Source organism: Carassius carassius, chromosome 11, assembly GCF_963082965.1.
Source record: "Carassius carassius chromosome 11, fCarCar2.1, whole genome shotgun sequence".
Taxonomy (NCBI): Eukaryota; Metazoa; Chordata; class Actinopteri; order Cypriniformes; family Cyprinidae; genus Carassius; species Carassius carassius.
Window position 1 is genome coordinate 15,250,979 of NC_081765.1, and position 16,965 is coordinate 15,267,943.

The 16,965-nt window shown below is 37.5% G+C and overlaps 2 protein-coding genes and 1 pseudogene across 2 annotated transcripts; 2 read left to right on the plus strand and 1 right to left on the minus strand.

The window, feature by feature from the left end:
- The first annotated feature begins 875 nt into the window (after positions 1-875).
- LOC132152426 (potassium/sodium hyperpolarization-activated cyclic nucleotide-gated channel 3-like) lies at positions 876-5,091 on the plus strand. The gene is made up of 10 exons (XM_059561194.1): positions 876-1,363; positions 1,628-1,814; positions 1,885-1,989; positions 2,084-2,221; positions 2,359-2,520; positions 3,017-3,364; positions 3,471-3,617; positions 3,724-3,961; positions 4,184-4,357; positions 4,717-5,091. The coding sequence occupies exons 1-6, from the start codon at positions 1,182-1,184 to the stop codon at positions 3,140-3,142; spliced, it is 900 nt and encodes a 299-aa protein (XP_059417177.1). The 5' UTR covers positions 876-1,181; the 3' UTR covers positions 3,143-3,364; positions 3,471-3,617; positions 3,724-3,961; positions 4,184-4,357; positions 4,717-5,091.
- On the plus strand, positions 3,260-14,762 carry LOC132152592 (spindle and kinetochore-associated protein 3-like; annotated as a pseudogene).
- Positions 14,553-15,914, minus strand: LOC132152831 (histone deacetylase complex subunit SAP18-like). The gene is made up of 4 exons (XM_059561738.1): positions 15,743-15,914; positions 15,296-15,405; positions 15,099-15,221; positions 14,553-15,018 (listed from the first exon to the last, which is right to left on the minus strand). Exons 1-4 carry the CDS (start codon positions 15,812-15,814, stop codon positions 14,862-14,864), a joined length of 462 nt encoding a protein of 153 aa, XP_059417721.1. The 5' UTR covers positions 15,815-15,914; the 3' UTR covers positions 14,553-14,861.
- Between the last annotated feature and the right edge of the window lie 1,051 nt (positions 15,915-16,965).

Sequence of the window (16,965 nt, forward strand, 5' to 3'; positions counted from 1 at the left end):
AGTAGTTAAATATATGATTTTATGAGTTTTAGGCATATTGCCAATTGGTAATTAATATAATAATACTTATAAGTATGCCTTTGTATTATTTATATAACATTCTTGTTTTTTTAAGTTTCACAAATTAAATTGTTGCATGAAAGCATCATTTAGTATTTTAACTAGACAGAAGCTTCACAGAGAAGCTTGTTAATGACACCAGTGACTAGTCATGTTTTAATGAATTCAGTCACCCACTTGATAACTGAATGCAATGTGATATGTAGATTACAATGAATGGATGCAGTTTAGGTGTTTGTTGCCTTCTGAGAATGATCGGGTGACCCGTTGCATTACTTGAATACCACTTTGAAATTCAACACTGTAGTGACTCTCATAAACATAGGCTGCCATTGCAACACAATACTGTATTCAGTTTACTGGATATCTAGTGAGCTCCACCATTGTGATGTGGTAAGTTGCAGGTGTCTGTTTTTGATGTAAACACATCCACAACGAAAACACATTCCAGTTTCACAGCCGTACCTCTAAGTTAAACTCTGATTTCTCCAAAATTAAAAAGGCCTGCAAAAATAGATACCTGTATTCTGTCTCTTTCTGAAATAGCAAAATTATCTATGCACTCTTGAGTGTTCGTTAAAAAAGGACCTCTGTCATATCAGTACAGTCATTTACGCACAATAAGAGCGTAAGTAATTCTATCACCTCCCATTGTCAGCCTTGGCCACGGTTCTATCAGAACCATCTGTCTAGTTCAGATAACAATAGTTGTGATATTCAAAACCACCTTGTGTCAAAGAACCGCCCCGCGGTCCAGATGAGCTGAGCTGATGTGAGCGCGAGGCAGAGATACTGAATAGTTGATGAGACAATACTTAGTTTGACAGAGGAGGAAGAATGGAAATTCTGGAACTTATCTCCTTCCCCATTCTGGACCGAGCCAGAGAAATGTGATGGAAAATTACTCTGTGCTTGTGCATGTGCGCACATGAGAGAGAGAGAGAGAGAGAGAGAGAGAAAGAGAGAAAGCAAGAAAGCAAGAGAGCGCGCGTGAAGACGATGAAGAAAAGTGGATGAAATAGTCAGCATAAAAGAAAGTCCAGAAATAAAGTTATCAGTGAGGCACTGCGAGAGATGTTAGAGGTGTTTCAGTGATCACAGTGCTTAGTCAGTGCCTGGAAATGCAGCATCTCGCACCTGAGAATCACAGGCGCTTCTGTTGGAGCAGCTGGAAAAACCTCCTGCTGCCGCAGCTGAACAGACGCTCGCTGTATGTCTACGGCAGTGAGGTGGCTGTGGAGAAGGAGTGCATTAGACAGAAAGAGGAAGGCGTGTTGGTCATCCATCCCTTCAGTCGTTTAAGGTACTGTACACTTAACCTGTCCTGGTGTTTTTACTTAGTAGGCTAGTGTTGTTGTTGTTGTTGTTTCTTTGTTTTTCTTTTTTTACATTTTATTTTATTTTACACTTTTAAAATCAAAATAATAAATAAAATATAAATATAAATGTACTCAAATTTAATAAAAACTTAAAATGAAATATATGTTATAAACTAAAAAATACTAATGTGTTTTGAAATGAGTCATCCAAAAATGCCATCTTGCAACTCTTGTTCTTATTTTCGCAGGAGTTATTACATCATGTGTATGGTGGCCATAACATTTCTGAATCTAATTGGCATTCCGATGGAGATTGCCTTTCTGGATGGTAACAGTGGAGTAGGTTGGGAGGGTTTTAACGTGTTCTCAGACACTCTGTTCCTGATTGACGTGGGGCTTAACTTTCGCATGGGGATCATTAAAGATGACAGTGAGGTAAGCATTAGCCATTACAAATAGCAAATTGCTTAAACTTCTCCAGTGAGTCATTCATTGTGTTATACAGGGAGCCATTCTGGATTTGAAAAGCATTCGACAACACTATTTGAAAAGCTGGTTTATACCTGATGTGGTAGCAGCATTCCCAGTTGGTTACATACTTCTTATTGCGGTAATGTGCCTTTTTCTGCAAAAAATCTTTTGGCTGTATTGAAATTGCATAGCTCTAAATGGAAAACATGTGTTTTGTGCCCTTGTCATGCTAGGACCTGCAATACCACAGTGACTCTCCCTCATCCAGAGCAGGCAAAATGATGCGCATCTTGATGTTTGTGAGAATCCTCAGTCTTGTCCGCCTGCTGCGTGTGTCAAGGCTTGTTAGGTTTTTCAATGAGGTGGAGAGAGTAAGTAATGAATTGCCTGAACATGTGGAACTGACCTTATCTTCATGAGAAAACACTGAATATATTGTTTTATAAGTCATCATTCAGAAAATGTTTTTTTTCTTTGAATAATGCTTTTGATTGTTCTAACCATATAGGTTTCAAATGCCAACTTGGAGGTGGTGAGGGTGTTCCTGAGAATCTTGTCATTATTTATGATGATTTTCCTGCTGTGCCACTGGAATGGCTGTATTCAGTATTTTGTGCCCATGCTTGAGGAGTTTCCCTCAGACTGCTGGGTTAGAAGAGAGAATCTAATGGTAAGTGTCTGAGCAGCATATTCCCATAAACAGCATTCCCACACTAATGGGAATATCACTGAATTCTAAAAAATTTCTTGCAAGGCCTGGAAATATCATGGAAATTAATCATATTTTATACACTCATGAACCTTTTTAATATATCTTTTCTAGATATGCTCTAGAAAGTAGTCTGAAATCGTGTATATTATTCTATGAACACTATAACAACAATATTACAGAAATAACAGTACTCAAGTCCTCTGAGGTAATTTTCACTGCTATTATTATTAACTGAGCTGCAATGCTGCGATTAATCAATTAGAATCAGAAAAAAGGTACAAAAGCTGTCACTGGTGTAGTATCCTTTCAAAATGTACTTATATGTATATACAACTTTTGTACCTTTTTTTTCTGAGAGTGTTTTGCAATTCAGAGTGTGTTTAATTTATTTTATGGTTTTAATGTATACAAATAAAGTATTAATGTCAACACTTTGTGTTGTGTAATTTGTCAGAATGCCACAGTGGGAGAGAAGTACTCTTTTGGAGTCTTTCGGGCCCTTTCTCATATGACTGCAATATCATACGGTTCCTCTGACACACCCACAAGCAAGGAGTATACTTTTGATCAGCTGATTTAGCAAAATGTTCATTTTATGCCACAACAATCACAATGCACAACTGAAATCTTCTTTTAATACCTAATGGGTTTTGTTTGTGTTTTGTTTTTTTCAGATGAGGTTGAGCTGTGGATAGTCATGACTAGCATTGTGTCTGGAGCCATCATGTACACGGTGATGGTCGCCAACACTGCTGCAATGATGACTGATGTGGACATAACAGCAAGAGCATACAAGAACAAGGTGCGAAAAAAACAAATATACTGCTAAAGCAACATATTAGATTGTTATTGGGGATGCCATTCACATTTTCTCTTTTTTGTTCTGTTTTGTGCTTGTTTTTACATAGATGAATCATCTGGAAGATTATATGACTTTCATGAAGCTTCCCAAAACCCTTCGTATGCACATCAGCAACTACTTTCAGGCTCGTTATGAAGGGAAATGGTATGATGAGAAAGATGTCCTGAAGTGGGTATCTTCATCTCTCAGAGAGGTACTGCTCACTTTTGGAACTGGTTATTTCAAAGATGTTTTGATCATGCTTTTAATAGTAAAACAGCGTTTTTATAGTTTAATGATCGTTCGAATGGATTTGTTAGGAAATTCTGAAGACCATGTGCTCGGCCCATGTGAGAAAAGCTCCCTTTTTCCGGAACTGTGATATAAACTTCGTCAATGCCATTCTTCTGGAGCTGCAGTATGAGGTTTATCAGGAGGGTGACATCATCATCCGCCAGAACGCTCCTGGTGACCGCATGTTCTTCATCGAGCACGGGCAGGTCCTTGTGGAGAAAGAGTTTTTCCATAGGGAACTATGTGATGGACACTACTTTGGAGGTTTGACTCGAGTCACGTTGCTTTGTCAATGCAATGTCTGTTTTGACTATATGGAGTCTGTGTTGTTTGTAATACTCATGTCTTAAAACAACTTATTAGTAAGCTGTGTAAAAGGGATTGTTCAGTTAAAAATTCAGCCATCATTTACTCAGCCTCAGGTGGTTTCAAACCTGTTTGAGTTTGTTTCTTCTGTTGAATAATGATTCTCCTTCTCTTTTCCAGAGTCATGTCTCTTAACAACAGGAAGGCATTTGGCCACAGTACAAGCTCTGACTATCTGTCAGCTTTTTTCCTTGTCGGTGGACTCCTTTCATTCTGTTCTGAAGGACTATCCAGACATCAGAAGGGACCTGGAGACATTTCAACTGGATAAAGACATTTTGTTATGTTGAGAAAGTATGTTTTAGTTCTATCAATGACACGATTTTGGAGCACAACTTTTAGTTGATTTAACACTTTTAGTGGAAGCATATATTTGTCAGGATTCTCAACAGAGGGTTCAAGGGAACAGCATTTATTTGAAAGAGAGATTTTTTGTTACATTCTAAATGTCTTTACTACCATCTTTGAATGATTAAAGTATACATTTATATAAAAAGAAATGTAACTGACCCAAAACTTTTGAATAGTAGTGTTTATTATGTTAGGTAAATCTTTTCTTTTTCATATATATAACACGCTACTACCCAATAAGGATAACTAAGGATGCAAGATCTTAAAGCATCTCTATTTTGCATCTCTTTTTTAATTGGTAGATGGCTACACCTTCATCAAGCCACTTCTGCAGCTTCCTCAGCTTGCACTTTGCCAAATTTGCTTTACTTGGATCTTTGTTTTTATTGGCATAGATTTCCAGAAGTGGTTTTTGAATATTCTGTTCCAGGTGGTGGATGCATCCTTAAGTATCCTCTTGTTCTACAGCGTACAACGACCTGTCAGAAAATGGGCTTTGTAAAGCCAATAAAGTCTGACTTGGCAACCACATTGGAATGGGATTCCTCTGAGAACACTGATTTTAGACCGTTTGTAGGCCACCTTCTCAAGCTCCTCCCCTCGCTGCTATACTACTTTCCAAATGCACACAGGAGGACGCACAGGTCAAAGCTTAGCATAACCTCATCTCAATGTCATGCTTTTAGGATCTCTGCCGCTTGCTCCTCGAGTAGGTATATGCTTGTCTGCACCCCGAAGATCTGCCTCTGTACATCTTCCTCTGAAGAATCCAAAACAGCACCCACTGGTGGCCTTCATTTTCCTGTAGAGGGCATCTGACCAGGTCCTCGTTGTACAGTAGGTCAGTAGGTTCTATGATTAAAAACAGATAATAAATTGATAAATTTAGGCAATTTTTTTCAACTTCTAATGTAGTACGCTAATTTTTACTTTAAGTATGTCACAAAAGACAGTGGATCATTCCTAAAAATCAGCACAGAGGATGTACAAATTATGTCGGGGCCTAGAAACCCCCCCACCATATTTTACATTTAAAAAAAAACAAATCTTTTTTTTTTTTGGGGGGGGGGGGGGGGGGGGGTCATAAAATTATCCAAAGAATGTATTGTAGCTCTGTTTAAAAAATGTTTGCAAAAGTCATATTTTAAAAGGATGTTAATAAAATATTCCTGAATAAACAAAGTTTGTTCTTATTTTTTCTTCTGAAAACAATTTGTGAAGATGGCGTTTTTGTGTTTTTCAGTCACATATGTTGACAATTAGTTCCATACTGTACATTCTAACTAAATGACAAACTTATTGGCCAATCAAAGTTTTGGGATACTTAAACACTTTCTCTACTCTGTCATAGACATATTTTTAAGAACATGATTCAATTGATTCAATGAGTTTTTAATGTTCAGTCCTTTAATTTGAACTCTGTTTATCTTTTTAAACTTTTTTTTTAACTATTTGTCATTTAACTTTTTTTAAATGGATGGAAACATTCGGTTTATTTAGTTAATAAAACCAGAAGGAATATGAAACGTATATTAAAAGAAATCTGTACCACTGAAACTAAACGAAGCATACAGAACATGGAGATATCCTGTCATGACTATTGTGCTAATGTAGGGGCAGTAGCCTTGAAGCCTAGGATCAACTGAATTGTCCTTTGTTCTTCAATTGTGAACCGAGGAGTAGGTCACTGGTCAAATAATATACATAAACAATTAGACAAAAATCAATTATTGTAATTAAACAGTTATTCAAAGAAAAACTATATGCATTAATGTTTGTATTTGGGTGATATTTTTGATTGTTTTTAGACAAAGATCTGAGAGTGAACATTGTCACTAAACACCACTTCCTTTTTTGGAAACTTGATGGACATAAATGTTAAACTACTTTGATTTACACCTTTTTTTTTTTTTTTTGTGACAAGGAGCTATTTAAATAAAACTAGCGATTGTTTGGAGATTTTTTATTTTTTTAATTGACCACACCCTGCTGTAGGCCCCTATAGAGTGTGTTGACTGAAATAAGTTTCTGAATAAAGTTTTTGTTTTTGGAGAATCATAATATCTCTTATTTGTTGTATTTGAGCACGACAGGAATGCCCTCTGGTTACACATAAAACAAATTCCATAATTTCCATCATGTTTGGAACATTTCCTAATTTCACTTCCAAATTTTTTGTTGTACTTAATCTTTTTTTAATATTTTTATACTGTCATCATTTGTAAAGTATATATATATATATCTAATAAACCACAATATCTTTAAGGTATTATGCGATTTTATGCTGAACTGAATGTGCTCAAGAACGTGCTTATTCTTATACTTGTTATTGTACACTTTCCATATTAGCTGGACAGTCCAAAACAGTTACACCTGATTTTTATAATGCATAGGCGCGGGAAGTGGGGATGCTGAGGGTACCCCCTGTATTTTTCTGTGGGCAACTGTTTAACTGTTGGGGGGAAAAAACTGGCGTCTATTTTACACTAAAAAACAGTCCAAATACCTGGTACTGACAGGCTGAAGAAACAATATGAGAAGTATGGCTACAGACCACGAATTACAAGACAGGGAAATACAGGTAAATATTTATTACTTCTGAGAATTTTCACATCCTGGTGCTGCTTCTGCTTGGCTTGATAGATTATCTTTAACTGATGATTACATAGAAATTTTTGTTTGATATAAGTTTATGCTTTGCCTTGATTCATGTTTATTTCACTGGAAATGTTTTTTTTTTAATTCACTCACTATTATAGAGATGAATGGTAGAAAAGAGGCTGAAGAGCAGGCAGAGAGAGATGCAGCAGAGGAAGATGAAGTGATGGGAAAAGGGATTTGTGAAGAGGCTCAGCAGTCTGAGACACCTGAGAAGATGCAACCACTTGTTGACCAGCTGCGGACCCCAAAGCTCTCCGATTTTGGGCTGTCTGTGCTCCAGTTCCAAAGAGTGCTTGGTGAAGCAGAGCCGCCTCACAGTGCTGCTCCTGTCCCAGCTGTGGCTCTGTCACCACCACCATTTGTCATGAACATGCATCCACTGTAGCCAAAGACACCCAAGTGCTCGCTGTGTACAGGTGCTGGTCATATAATTAGAATATCATCAAAAAGTCGATTTTATTTCACTAATTCCATTCAAAAAGTGAAATTTGTATATTATATTCATTCATTACACACAGACTGATATATTTGAAATGTTTATTTATTTAAATTTTGATGATTATAACTGACAACTAAGGAAAATCACAAATTCAGTATCTCAGAAAATTAGAATATAACAAGACCAATATAAAGAAAGGATTTTTAGAAATCTTGGCCAACTGAAAAGTATGAACATGAAACGTTAGAGCATGTACAGCACTCAATACTTAGTTGGGGCTCCTTTTGCCTGAATTACTGCAGCAATGCGCCATGGCATGGAGTCGATCAGTCTGTGGCACTACTCAGGTAAGAGCCTAGGTTGCTCTGATAGTGGCCTTCAGCTCTTCTGCATTGTTTGGTCTGACATATCACATCTTTCTCTTCACAATACCCCATAGATTTTCTATGTGGTTAAGGTCAGGCGAGTTTGCTGGCCAGTTAAGAACAGGGATACCATGGTCCTTAAACCAGGTACTGGTAGCTTTGGCACTGTGTGCAGGTGCCAAGTCCTGTTGGAAAATTAAATCTGCATCTCCATAAAGTTGGTCAGCAGCAGGAAGCATGAAGTGCTCTAAAATGTCCTGGTATACGGCTGTGTTGACCTTGGACCTCAGAAAACACAGTGGACCAACACCAGCAGATGACATGGCACCGCAAACCATCAGTGGCTGGAACTTTACACTGGACCTCAAGCAATGTGGATTGTGTGCCTCTCCTCTCCTCTTCCTCCAGACTCTGGGACCATGATTTCCAAATGTAACGGATGTGAACAAACACACTCACACGTGGGTTTCCTTGTGCTTGCCTTTATCCACAGCAGCGACACTCAAATCTGCTGGAGTACAGCCAAACTTGTATGATTCATATTAAACATATACTATAAAAGTATACATGAAAACTGAAACAATATCCCTGTAATTAATAATACAGTGTACTCATACAGGACAATAATTCGATAACAAGAAAACACCAATTGTTAACATTTATAACTAAAACAAGGAAGCAACATATCTTTTGGAAATAAAATGGCACAAATCACTTTGGCTGAAGATAAACTACTGCAGACATTCAAGACTAGAAAAATAGAAATTACACATTCACTCAACTCATAATACAAATAATTGTCATAATGTTGAGACATAGACAATAACCGCTCTAATTGAACTCGTTCACACTGGTGTGACGCATGTGGAAATTCAGTACATATTATAACAACCTCAACAATCGTGTTAAAGCGTTAAATGGATTCAATATACTATCAAATACATGTATGAAAGAGATTGCATCGAAAAGATCCACTTAAAACATTTCATTATTACAATTAATCTGTTAATGAGTTCGAGCGTGAAAAAAATCATACATACCCACAGAAGCGACACTCAAATCTGCTGGAGTACGGCAAGAGAAGAGCGACAAAATACATAGCCACAGGAGGGGAGCCTTTGAACACCAATGAATTTAACCAAATGCTTATTTTATGAAATTCACACATCAAAACTCTTAAATTAAGTACTCTTTTTAACCTTGTTACACAAAGGAAATGCAAAATTTACTTTCATCAGAGAACATAACTTTGGACCTCTCAGCAGCAGTCCAGTCCTTTTTGAAGCCAGACGCTTCTGACGCTGTCTTTTGTTCAAAGGTGTATGGAGGAATTATTGAGTCAGATTATAAACTAAAAGTCTAAAACTAAAAGCCTTAAACCAAATCTAAAAATCTAAATTTGAAACTTAAAGTCCAAGTCGAAAATTAATTTGGTATTTAGGATTGGGCATTTGGTATTTAGGATAGGGCATTTTGTATTTGGGATTCGGCATTTGGTATTTAGGATAGGGCATTTTCTATTTAGGGTTGGGCATTTGGTCATTTAGCCATTTAGGATTTAGGATTGGGAATTTGGCTATTTAGGATTGGGCATTTAATCATTTAGCCATTTAGGATTGGGGATTTGAGGATTTAGGATTGGGCATTTGAGGATTGAGGATTGAGGAGTGTATGCAAATTAGGAGGCGTGGCCCAAATACTGGAGGTTGGGTTTGAAATGGCTGGTGCGCAGAGGCACCTTATGGACAGCAGAGGGAGCTCCCAGTGCTAAGGAGCAGACTAATGAAAGTAATGTAATTGTAATGTAATTCTGTTTCTGTAATGAAACAGAGCGAGTGAGTGGCTTGAGCGAGGACTGTGTGATAACTTCAACTTAATGACAGCTTTGTAACATTTGTGGCCTCAAACACAAAGTCACCAGTGAAAGGAGGGCTATCGGTCTGATGACGAGAAAGCAGCAGACAGTGCAGCAGGTAAGATGCTAACATTAGCTACTAGTTATATAAGCTGAAATTGCTAACATGCTTTAGTAGGGTATTATTATATTGGGACATGCTGTTTTGTTTTTTTAAACTGCGGTTAACCCCTCTGACATTAGTAGATACACTCCTTTCACATTGCCACTAGATGGTCTTGTTTCTGTTTTTTTTTTTGTGAGAGAAAATAAATTTGGCTTGTTCGACTTGAACCGGCGCTGCACACTGCAAGACTGATCGGTTTATGAAATCAAAGTACTCGAGAGCGATTCAAAAGCATAAGGAGCGTCTACTCTCTTTGATGTCATATGTCGTGTGTGTATGTATATACTCAGACCGGCCCGTCTGGCACCAACAACCATGCCATGCTCAAAATTGCTTAAATCACCTTTCTTTCCCATTCTGACATTCAGTTTGGAGTTCAGGAGATTGTCTTGACCAGGACCACACCCCTAAATGCATTGAAGTAACTGCCATGTGATTAGTTGATTAGATAATTGCATTAATAAGAAATTGAACAGGTGTTCCTAATAATCCTTTAGGTGAGTGTATACATATATACATACACACACGACATATGACATCAAAGAAAGTAGACGCTCCTTATGCTTTTAAATCGCTCTCGCAGTACTTTGATGTCATAAACCGATCAGTCTTGCAGTGTGCAGCACCGGTTCAAGTCAAACAAGCCTAATTTCTTTTCTCTCACAATCTTTATAAAATATATATAGGCTATATAGCAAAAAAAAAAATCAGAAACAAGACCATCTAGTGGCAATGTGAAAGGAGTGTATCTACTAATGTCAGAGAGGTTAACCGCAGTTAAAAAAAAAAAAAAAACAGCATGTCCCAATATAATAATACCCTACTAAAGCATGTTAGCAATTTCAGCTTATATAACTAGTAGCTAATGTTAGCATCTTACCTGCTGCACTGTCTGCTGCTTTCTCGTCATCAGACCGATAGCCCTCCTTTCACTCGTGACTTTGTGTTTGAGGCCACAAATGTTACAAAGCTGTCATTAAGTTGAAGTTATCACACAGTCCTCGCTCAAGCCGCTCACTTGCTCTGTTTCATTACAGAAACAGAATTACATTACAATTACATTACTTTCATTACATATGCTCCTTAGCACTGGGAGCTCCCTCTGCTGTCCATTTGGTGCCTCTGCGCACCAGCCATTTCAAACTCAGCCTCCAGTATTTGGGCCACGCCTCCTAATTTGCATACACTCCTTAATCCTCAATCCTCAAAGGCCCAATCCTAAATCCCCAAATCCCCAATCCTCAATCCTAAATGGCTAAATGATTAAATGCCCAATCCTAAATACCCAAATTCCCAATCCTAAATCCCCAAATGCCCAATCCTAAATCCTAAATGGCTAAATGACCAAATGCCCAACCCTAAATAGAAAATGCCCAATCCTAAATACAAAATGCCCAATCCTAAATACCAAATGCCCAATCCTAAATACCAAATTAATTTCCGACTTGGACTTTAAGTTTCAAATTTAGATTTTTAGATTTGGTTTAAGGCTTTTAGTTTTAGACTTTTAGTTTATAATCTGACTCAATAATTCCTCCATAAAGGTGGCTTGACATGTGAGAAATGTGAGAGCTGAAACCGATGTCTAGCATACGTGTGTGCGTAGTGGTTCTTGAAGCACTGACTCCAGCAGCAGTCCACTCTTTGTGAATCTCCCCCACATTTTTGAATGGGTTTTGTTACACAATCCTCTCCAGGATGTGATTATCCCTATTGCTTGTACACTTTTTTTCTACCACATCTTTTCCTTCCTTTCGCCTCTCCATTAATGTGCTTGGACAAAGAACTCTGTGAACAGCCAGCCTCTTTTGCAATCACCTTTTGTGTCTTGCCCTCCTTGTGCAAGGTGTCAATGGTCGTCTTTTGGACAACTGTCAAGTCAGCAGTCTTCCCCATGATTGTGTAGCCTACATTACTAGACTGAGAGGCCATTTAAAGGATTTGCAGGTGTTTTGAGTTAATTAGCTGATTAGAGTGTGGCACCAGGTGTCTTCACTATGAACCTTTTCACAATATTCAAATTTTCTGAGATACTGAATTTGAGATTTTCCTTAGTTGTCAGTTAAAGTCATCAAAATGAAAAGAAATAAACATTTGAAATAGATCAGTCTGTGTGTAATGATTGAATATAATATACAAGTTTAACTTTTTGAATGGAATTAGTGAAATAAATCAACTTTTGGATGATATTCTAATTATATGACCAGCACCTGTATGGACGAGAATGCTCTGACTTCACTACTAGAGGGAATTTGGTATCTCTGAGTATACCATGTGCTGGAACAATGACTTTACCATGGATTTGTTCAACAAAACAAAAGTATGCTGCCTACTATATTTGGGTGTGAATATCACATCACAAGCATTCAGTTTAATAAGATAAATTTAATGCAGCTTACACAAAATAGCATAGTTAAATTGACATTTTTAGGAGCAAAAGACTTTACTACTCACATTTTGCACTTATTTTTGAAATGAATATATAATATTTTAAACTCATTAACTTGATTTCTCTGCATGGAAAAGTATTTTGCACTCATCAAGGCTGCATTTATTTGAGCAAAGATACAGTGAAAACAGTAATATTTTGAATTTATATATTTTTTCCTGTTATGGATTAACTGAATTTTCAGCAGCCATTGTTCTAGTCTCCAGTGCCACATGATTTATCAGAAATTATTGTAATATGATGATTTTTGTGCTCAAGAAACATTTCTTATCGGTGTTGAAAACAGTTGTGCAGCTTAATGTTTTTGTGGAGACAATCTTTTTTTCAGGACTCTTTGATGAATGGAAAAATTTAAAGAACTATACTTATAATTTTTTACTCTCACTTCTGGTCAGTTTAATGCATCCAGTATTTTTTTCTTATTGATCAGAATTTTGAACCGTAATGTATGTATATTTAGTGCATAATGTGTGTTGTGCCTTTACCAGTGAAAGAACAGAGAATGGTCAGAAACCCTCTCATGTTTTCCCTGCTTTGTCTTCTGTGCCTAACAAAGGTCTTGCCAATGGTAAATAATATCGACTGTTGTTTTCTTAATATTAAGAATAGTTGTTAACCCACATGGAGTTTTTAATAATTTATTCTGACACTATTACACTTAGTCCCTGTAATCCTGCAGTTATATTTGTGTGTTAACAATGTTACAAAAGATGCATGCTCGCTTTTTTTTTTTCAGGTTCCCCCTTTTTTATTTGCATGTTTGTGTTGAAATATTTCAGAGAGTCTGGAATCCCCAGAGCCTCCTGCATTTTGCACCCCAGGATTTAAGATTGAGAAACACAGCATCACATCCTCTCCACTACTGAAAGGAAAGAAGAATGATCTTGATTCTCCTCTTCGCCCTAATAACTCCCCTTCTACACCAGAGCTCCCTGCATTTGAAACACCTTTTGTCAGCAAGCTATTAAAAAAGGTGTAATGTGCTCCTTTACTTATTGCTTTAGTTACTAACATAGACTACCACAAGAGACTTAACTAGTAATACATGAAATCATAATCACATATAATACCAGTAAAATAGTGTAATGGTTTCACTCATTCACTGCAATTACTGTTTCAACGGATGACAGGCAGGAAGAAAACGATAGACACAGGGCATCACAGGAGGACAGCTTTCACCTAGCAGATCTCACAGAGTTCCTCCATTTGATGCTCCAGAAATGGCAAAAATGCAGTATGAGCCAATACCCGATATGCCAAACTTGCAGTCCCTTTTTGGGAGTTCTCTTGCTTTCGTAAGTAATCATATATCCTTCAATCTTTAAAATGGTAGCATACCCTAGTTTTGATGCTAAACATTATAAATAAAACAGTGTCTAGTTTCCTTTATTGAGATGCAATTGTTTGCCCTTCCTTTCACTCTGAATAGAAAAATGCATCTGATGATGCTTCTGGGAAGAAGATGGGGGCAGATCACATTAGACCTGAAGCAGACCCCTGTCCCAATGCATGAAAATGGTTTCAACCAGGATTGTTGTTTTGCAACTCCAAAAGTTAGAGTGAAGTTCCTTACAGAGCCATGCACACCAGAGATGCCAACCCGTTCTCATCTCAGATATAAGTTCAGACACTCAGGATATTTTTAAAGTGAGTCACTATCTTGTAATGTTTAAATGGCAATATTGCAAATTAGACATTCATTCTGTCAAACCAAAAAATATTGTATTTTTTTAGTGCAAGTCTTAAGGACTTACTTCTGGATCTCTGCTGCAGACCGTGAAACCTGGATTTCAAAAAGTGCAACCAAGAGAACAGAAGATTGTAGTCATAAAGTGATTCTACTGACATGAATTAGTTTGTAAATGCAAACCTTTAAACAACCTAGAAATTATACTTTATAAAGAGAATTAAAAAAAAAACTGTCATTGACGGTTAAGCAAATGGTATTGACTACATTGAAATAGGTTTAAAAAATTTTTAGACTAAATTATGAAATTATACAATTATCCAGGTATGGAATACAAAATGACATTTTCATATTTGATAAATATAAAATAACAGCTGCTGCACTAATGCCACATTTTTTAGGGACACTACATTTCAAGAACAGTTTGCAATACAGGCAAGATGGTCGAAATTCTAAAGCCAAAAAAAATGACTGGTTTATTCAAAAAGTCTTAATGAATGTTTACACAAGACAAGATACTGAAAAAAAAAAAAAGATTTATTCAAGATTTTATGGGAATCATGGAAACAGGACTAAACTTAAAAAGGTAGACCTGGAATAAAACCCCATGAAGAACACAAAATATATGAAAAAAAATCTATCAAACTTCCAATCCTCAAGATATGCCCCATCCTGCAGCTGGAGATTGACCTTCCTACAGAGTTTAGTTCTGACTTGAACACTTGAATCAGCTAATCAAACCTAATTTAGGGTTTGAACTGAAATCTACAGGAAGGCAGATTTCCAGACATTCTCCACGTTTGTTTAAATGCATGCGGTCTTGTTTCAGTAGGGTCTCATGCGTCCTTGGAGAGGTGGTGCACGGTTAGGCGGAGTGATGGCGATGTCAAGGTAATCTCCGATCTGAAAGCGTTGAGACTGAAGCGTCATGGCGTCATCTGCACCTTTACGTCCCGAAACAGTATTGCCAATCTCCTTAACCCTACAACAAAACCAGACAGGTTATTCTCCTTACCAAATCTAAGCTGACCACATTGAACAAAAAACTCATGTATACATTACCTGTACATCTGTCGCTTAGGGTCTGGGTAAACTATTGCAAACCCAAAATGTGTTCCTTTCTTTCGAGCTTCGGGATACACTTCCTTCACTAGGCTTGTCAGTTCCTTCAAAGTAGCGTCCATCCTGTAACCAATGCAGATACAATTCAGGGTCATACGGTTTACTTCAGTTTTATTAAATGCAAAGTTTAAACCTACCAGGTGTAAATCTGAAGCTCACTAGAAGGTACATTCCCCCGAGCAAACTCGTCCATGCGATGATGCCTTCCGTTGTTAGTGGTGAACACTCGGAGAAGAAGAGGGCATGTCTGCGGAAACACGCAGAGTTTAATAACAGTCTTCCTCGAAACACATCCAACAGACGGTGGTGAATATGTACGTCTTCATAATTGATAGTGCAGATGAGGTGAAATGTGTTTGCTGTATGCGTTCTTTATCTGAGTTTCAGATGTTCTATACTTAAAGTTTTTAATATATTTATTATATACTATATTTCAAACAGACATAAAAAATTCTTATAATTTGCGTTTAAGACTCTGAATTCTTAAATGTGTAACACTAGTTCGATTTGCAAATTAGCTTAGCATGCAAAGACGCTTCGTTTGTTGCTTGAATATTGAGGAGCAAAAGTAAAGAAAAACAAACCTTCTCTCTGTCCACTGGCTTTTCTGGCTCTTTTTTGATTTCCTCTTGGGTGACCCTTGATTCCACAGCCATTGTAGTCCAATATTGTTAGAAAGCAAGTGATGAATCGCTGTTCACGACGCCTGTTAATCAGCGAGCGCGGCGCGGTGAGATGACATCACCACAGCAGGCAGCCAACCGATGACGGCCAGTCAAATGACGACACACTCGCGGCGCCTACTCTACCCCCACCGCCATTTTGGGAGTCAGATTGTAAATATCATAGACATCATTGTTGATACAGTTTGCATTATAATTAAGAAATAAGTGTATTCATGTTGTGTTTACAGGAAAACAAGTGAAAAATTCTAGATCCCCAGAATATGTTCCTTCCACTTTCACTTCAGCACCGCTGTCGCCAAATATGAAGGAAGCAAGTGCCTGTGAAATGTATGATGAACAAGAGGCACTAGTGAAAGCAACCAATGCTTTGCTCTTCCTGCAAGGACAAGGATGTTTCTTGGAGGACCATGGCCAGACTAGAAGTCAAGAACAGCCAGAAAGTATTTCCTCTACACTAAGCAGTTGTGATGAACAGGATGATAAGACAGAAGATGTAGAAGAAGAATAAATCTCAAGTTTAAACCAAATGGGTAGCCCAGTCAAAAACATTCCCCCTGACTATGTGTTACAATGAAATTTGCCAGAGTGGACAGGATGGAGAAAATTTCTCACTGGTTGGCACACTTTCAGATAAAGCGGATGTTCATAGGCATGTTGGGAAGGTAATAAACATGGCCAAGAGAAGATATTCTATGTTGACCAGCCCGGTGGAGAGTCCCTTTACAGTTGTAGATTGCACTTCCAATGTGAGCACTTTTTATAAGATAGTGCAGGTTGCCTGTGCCTTGAATAACCTGTGTATTTCTGCTGCACCCCTGGAATGGGCGTTCATATTTGCCACACTTTTGCAAATGCACCTTTATTGTTTCACAATTTTAACAGATGACTTTTGTTTGTTTCTGTTGTCAAAAGAGGGATCTGAACTCTTCTAAGAACATTTATCCAACCTAAGGACTAGTTCATACCAAACATATTCATCAGGCAGTTATCTGGGCAATCTTCTAGAATTTTTACATAAGGAAATTGCTTAGTCTTTAGGCTGACTTTGTTGATGCTTTGGTTTGATAAAGACATTCCATCCATAGTTAAAATGTAATTTACTGTTGTTGAGAGTGGAGCAT

Bases quoted from the DNA above. Each gene is read 5' to 3' on its own strand.
- LOC132152426 (XM_059561194.1), top strand. From the start codon at position 1,182: ATGCAGCATCTCGCACCTGAGAATCACAGGCGCTTCTGTTGGAGCAGC. The intron at 1,364-1,627 runs GTACTGTACACT...TTATTTTCGCAG, and splicing joins CATCCCTTCAGTCGTTTAAG to GAGTTATTACATCATGTGTA. The intron at 1,815-1,884 runs GTAAGCATTAGC...TGTGTTATACAG, and splicing joins TCATTAAAGATGACAGTGAG to GGAGCCATTCTGGATTTGAA.
- LOC132152831 (XM_059561738.1), bottom strand. From the start codon at position 15,814: ATGGCTGTGGAATCAAGGGTCACCCAAGAGGAAATCAAAAAAGAGCCA. The intron at 15,406-15,742 runs GTTTGTTTTTCT...GTGTTTCCGCAG, and splicing joins AGCCAGTGGACAGAGAGAAG to ACATGCCCTCTTCTTCTCCG. The intron at 15,222-15,295 runs GTAGGTTTAAAC...CATTGGTTACAG, and splicing joins GAGCTTCAGATTTACACCTG to GATGGACGCTACTTTGAAGG.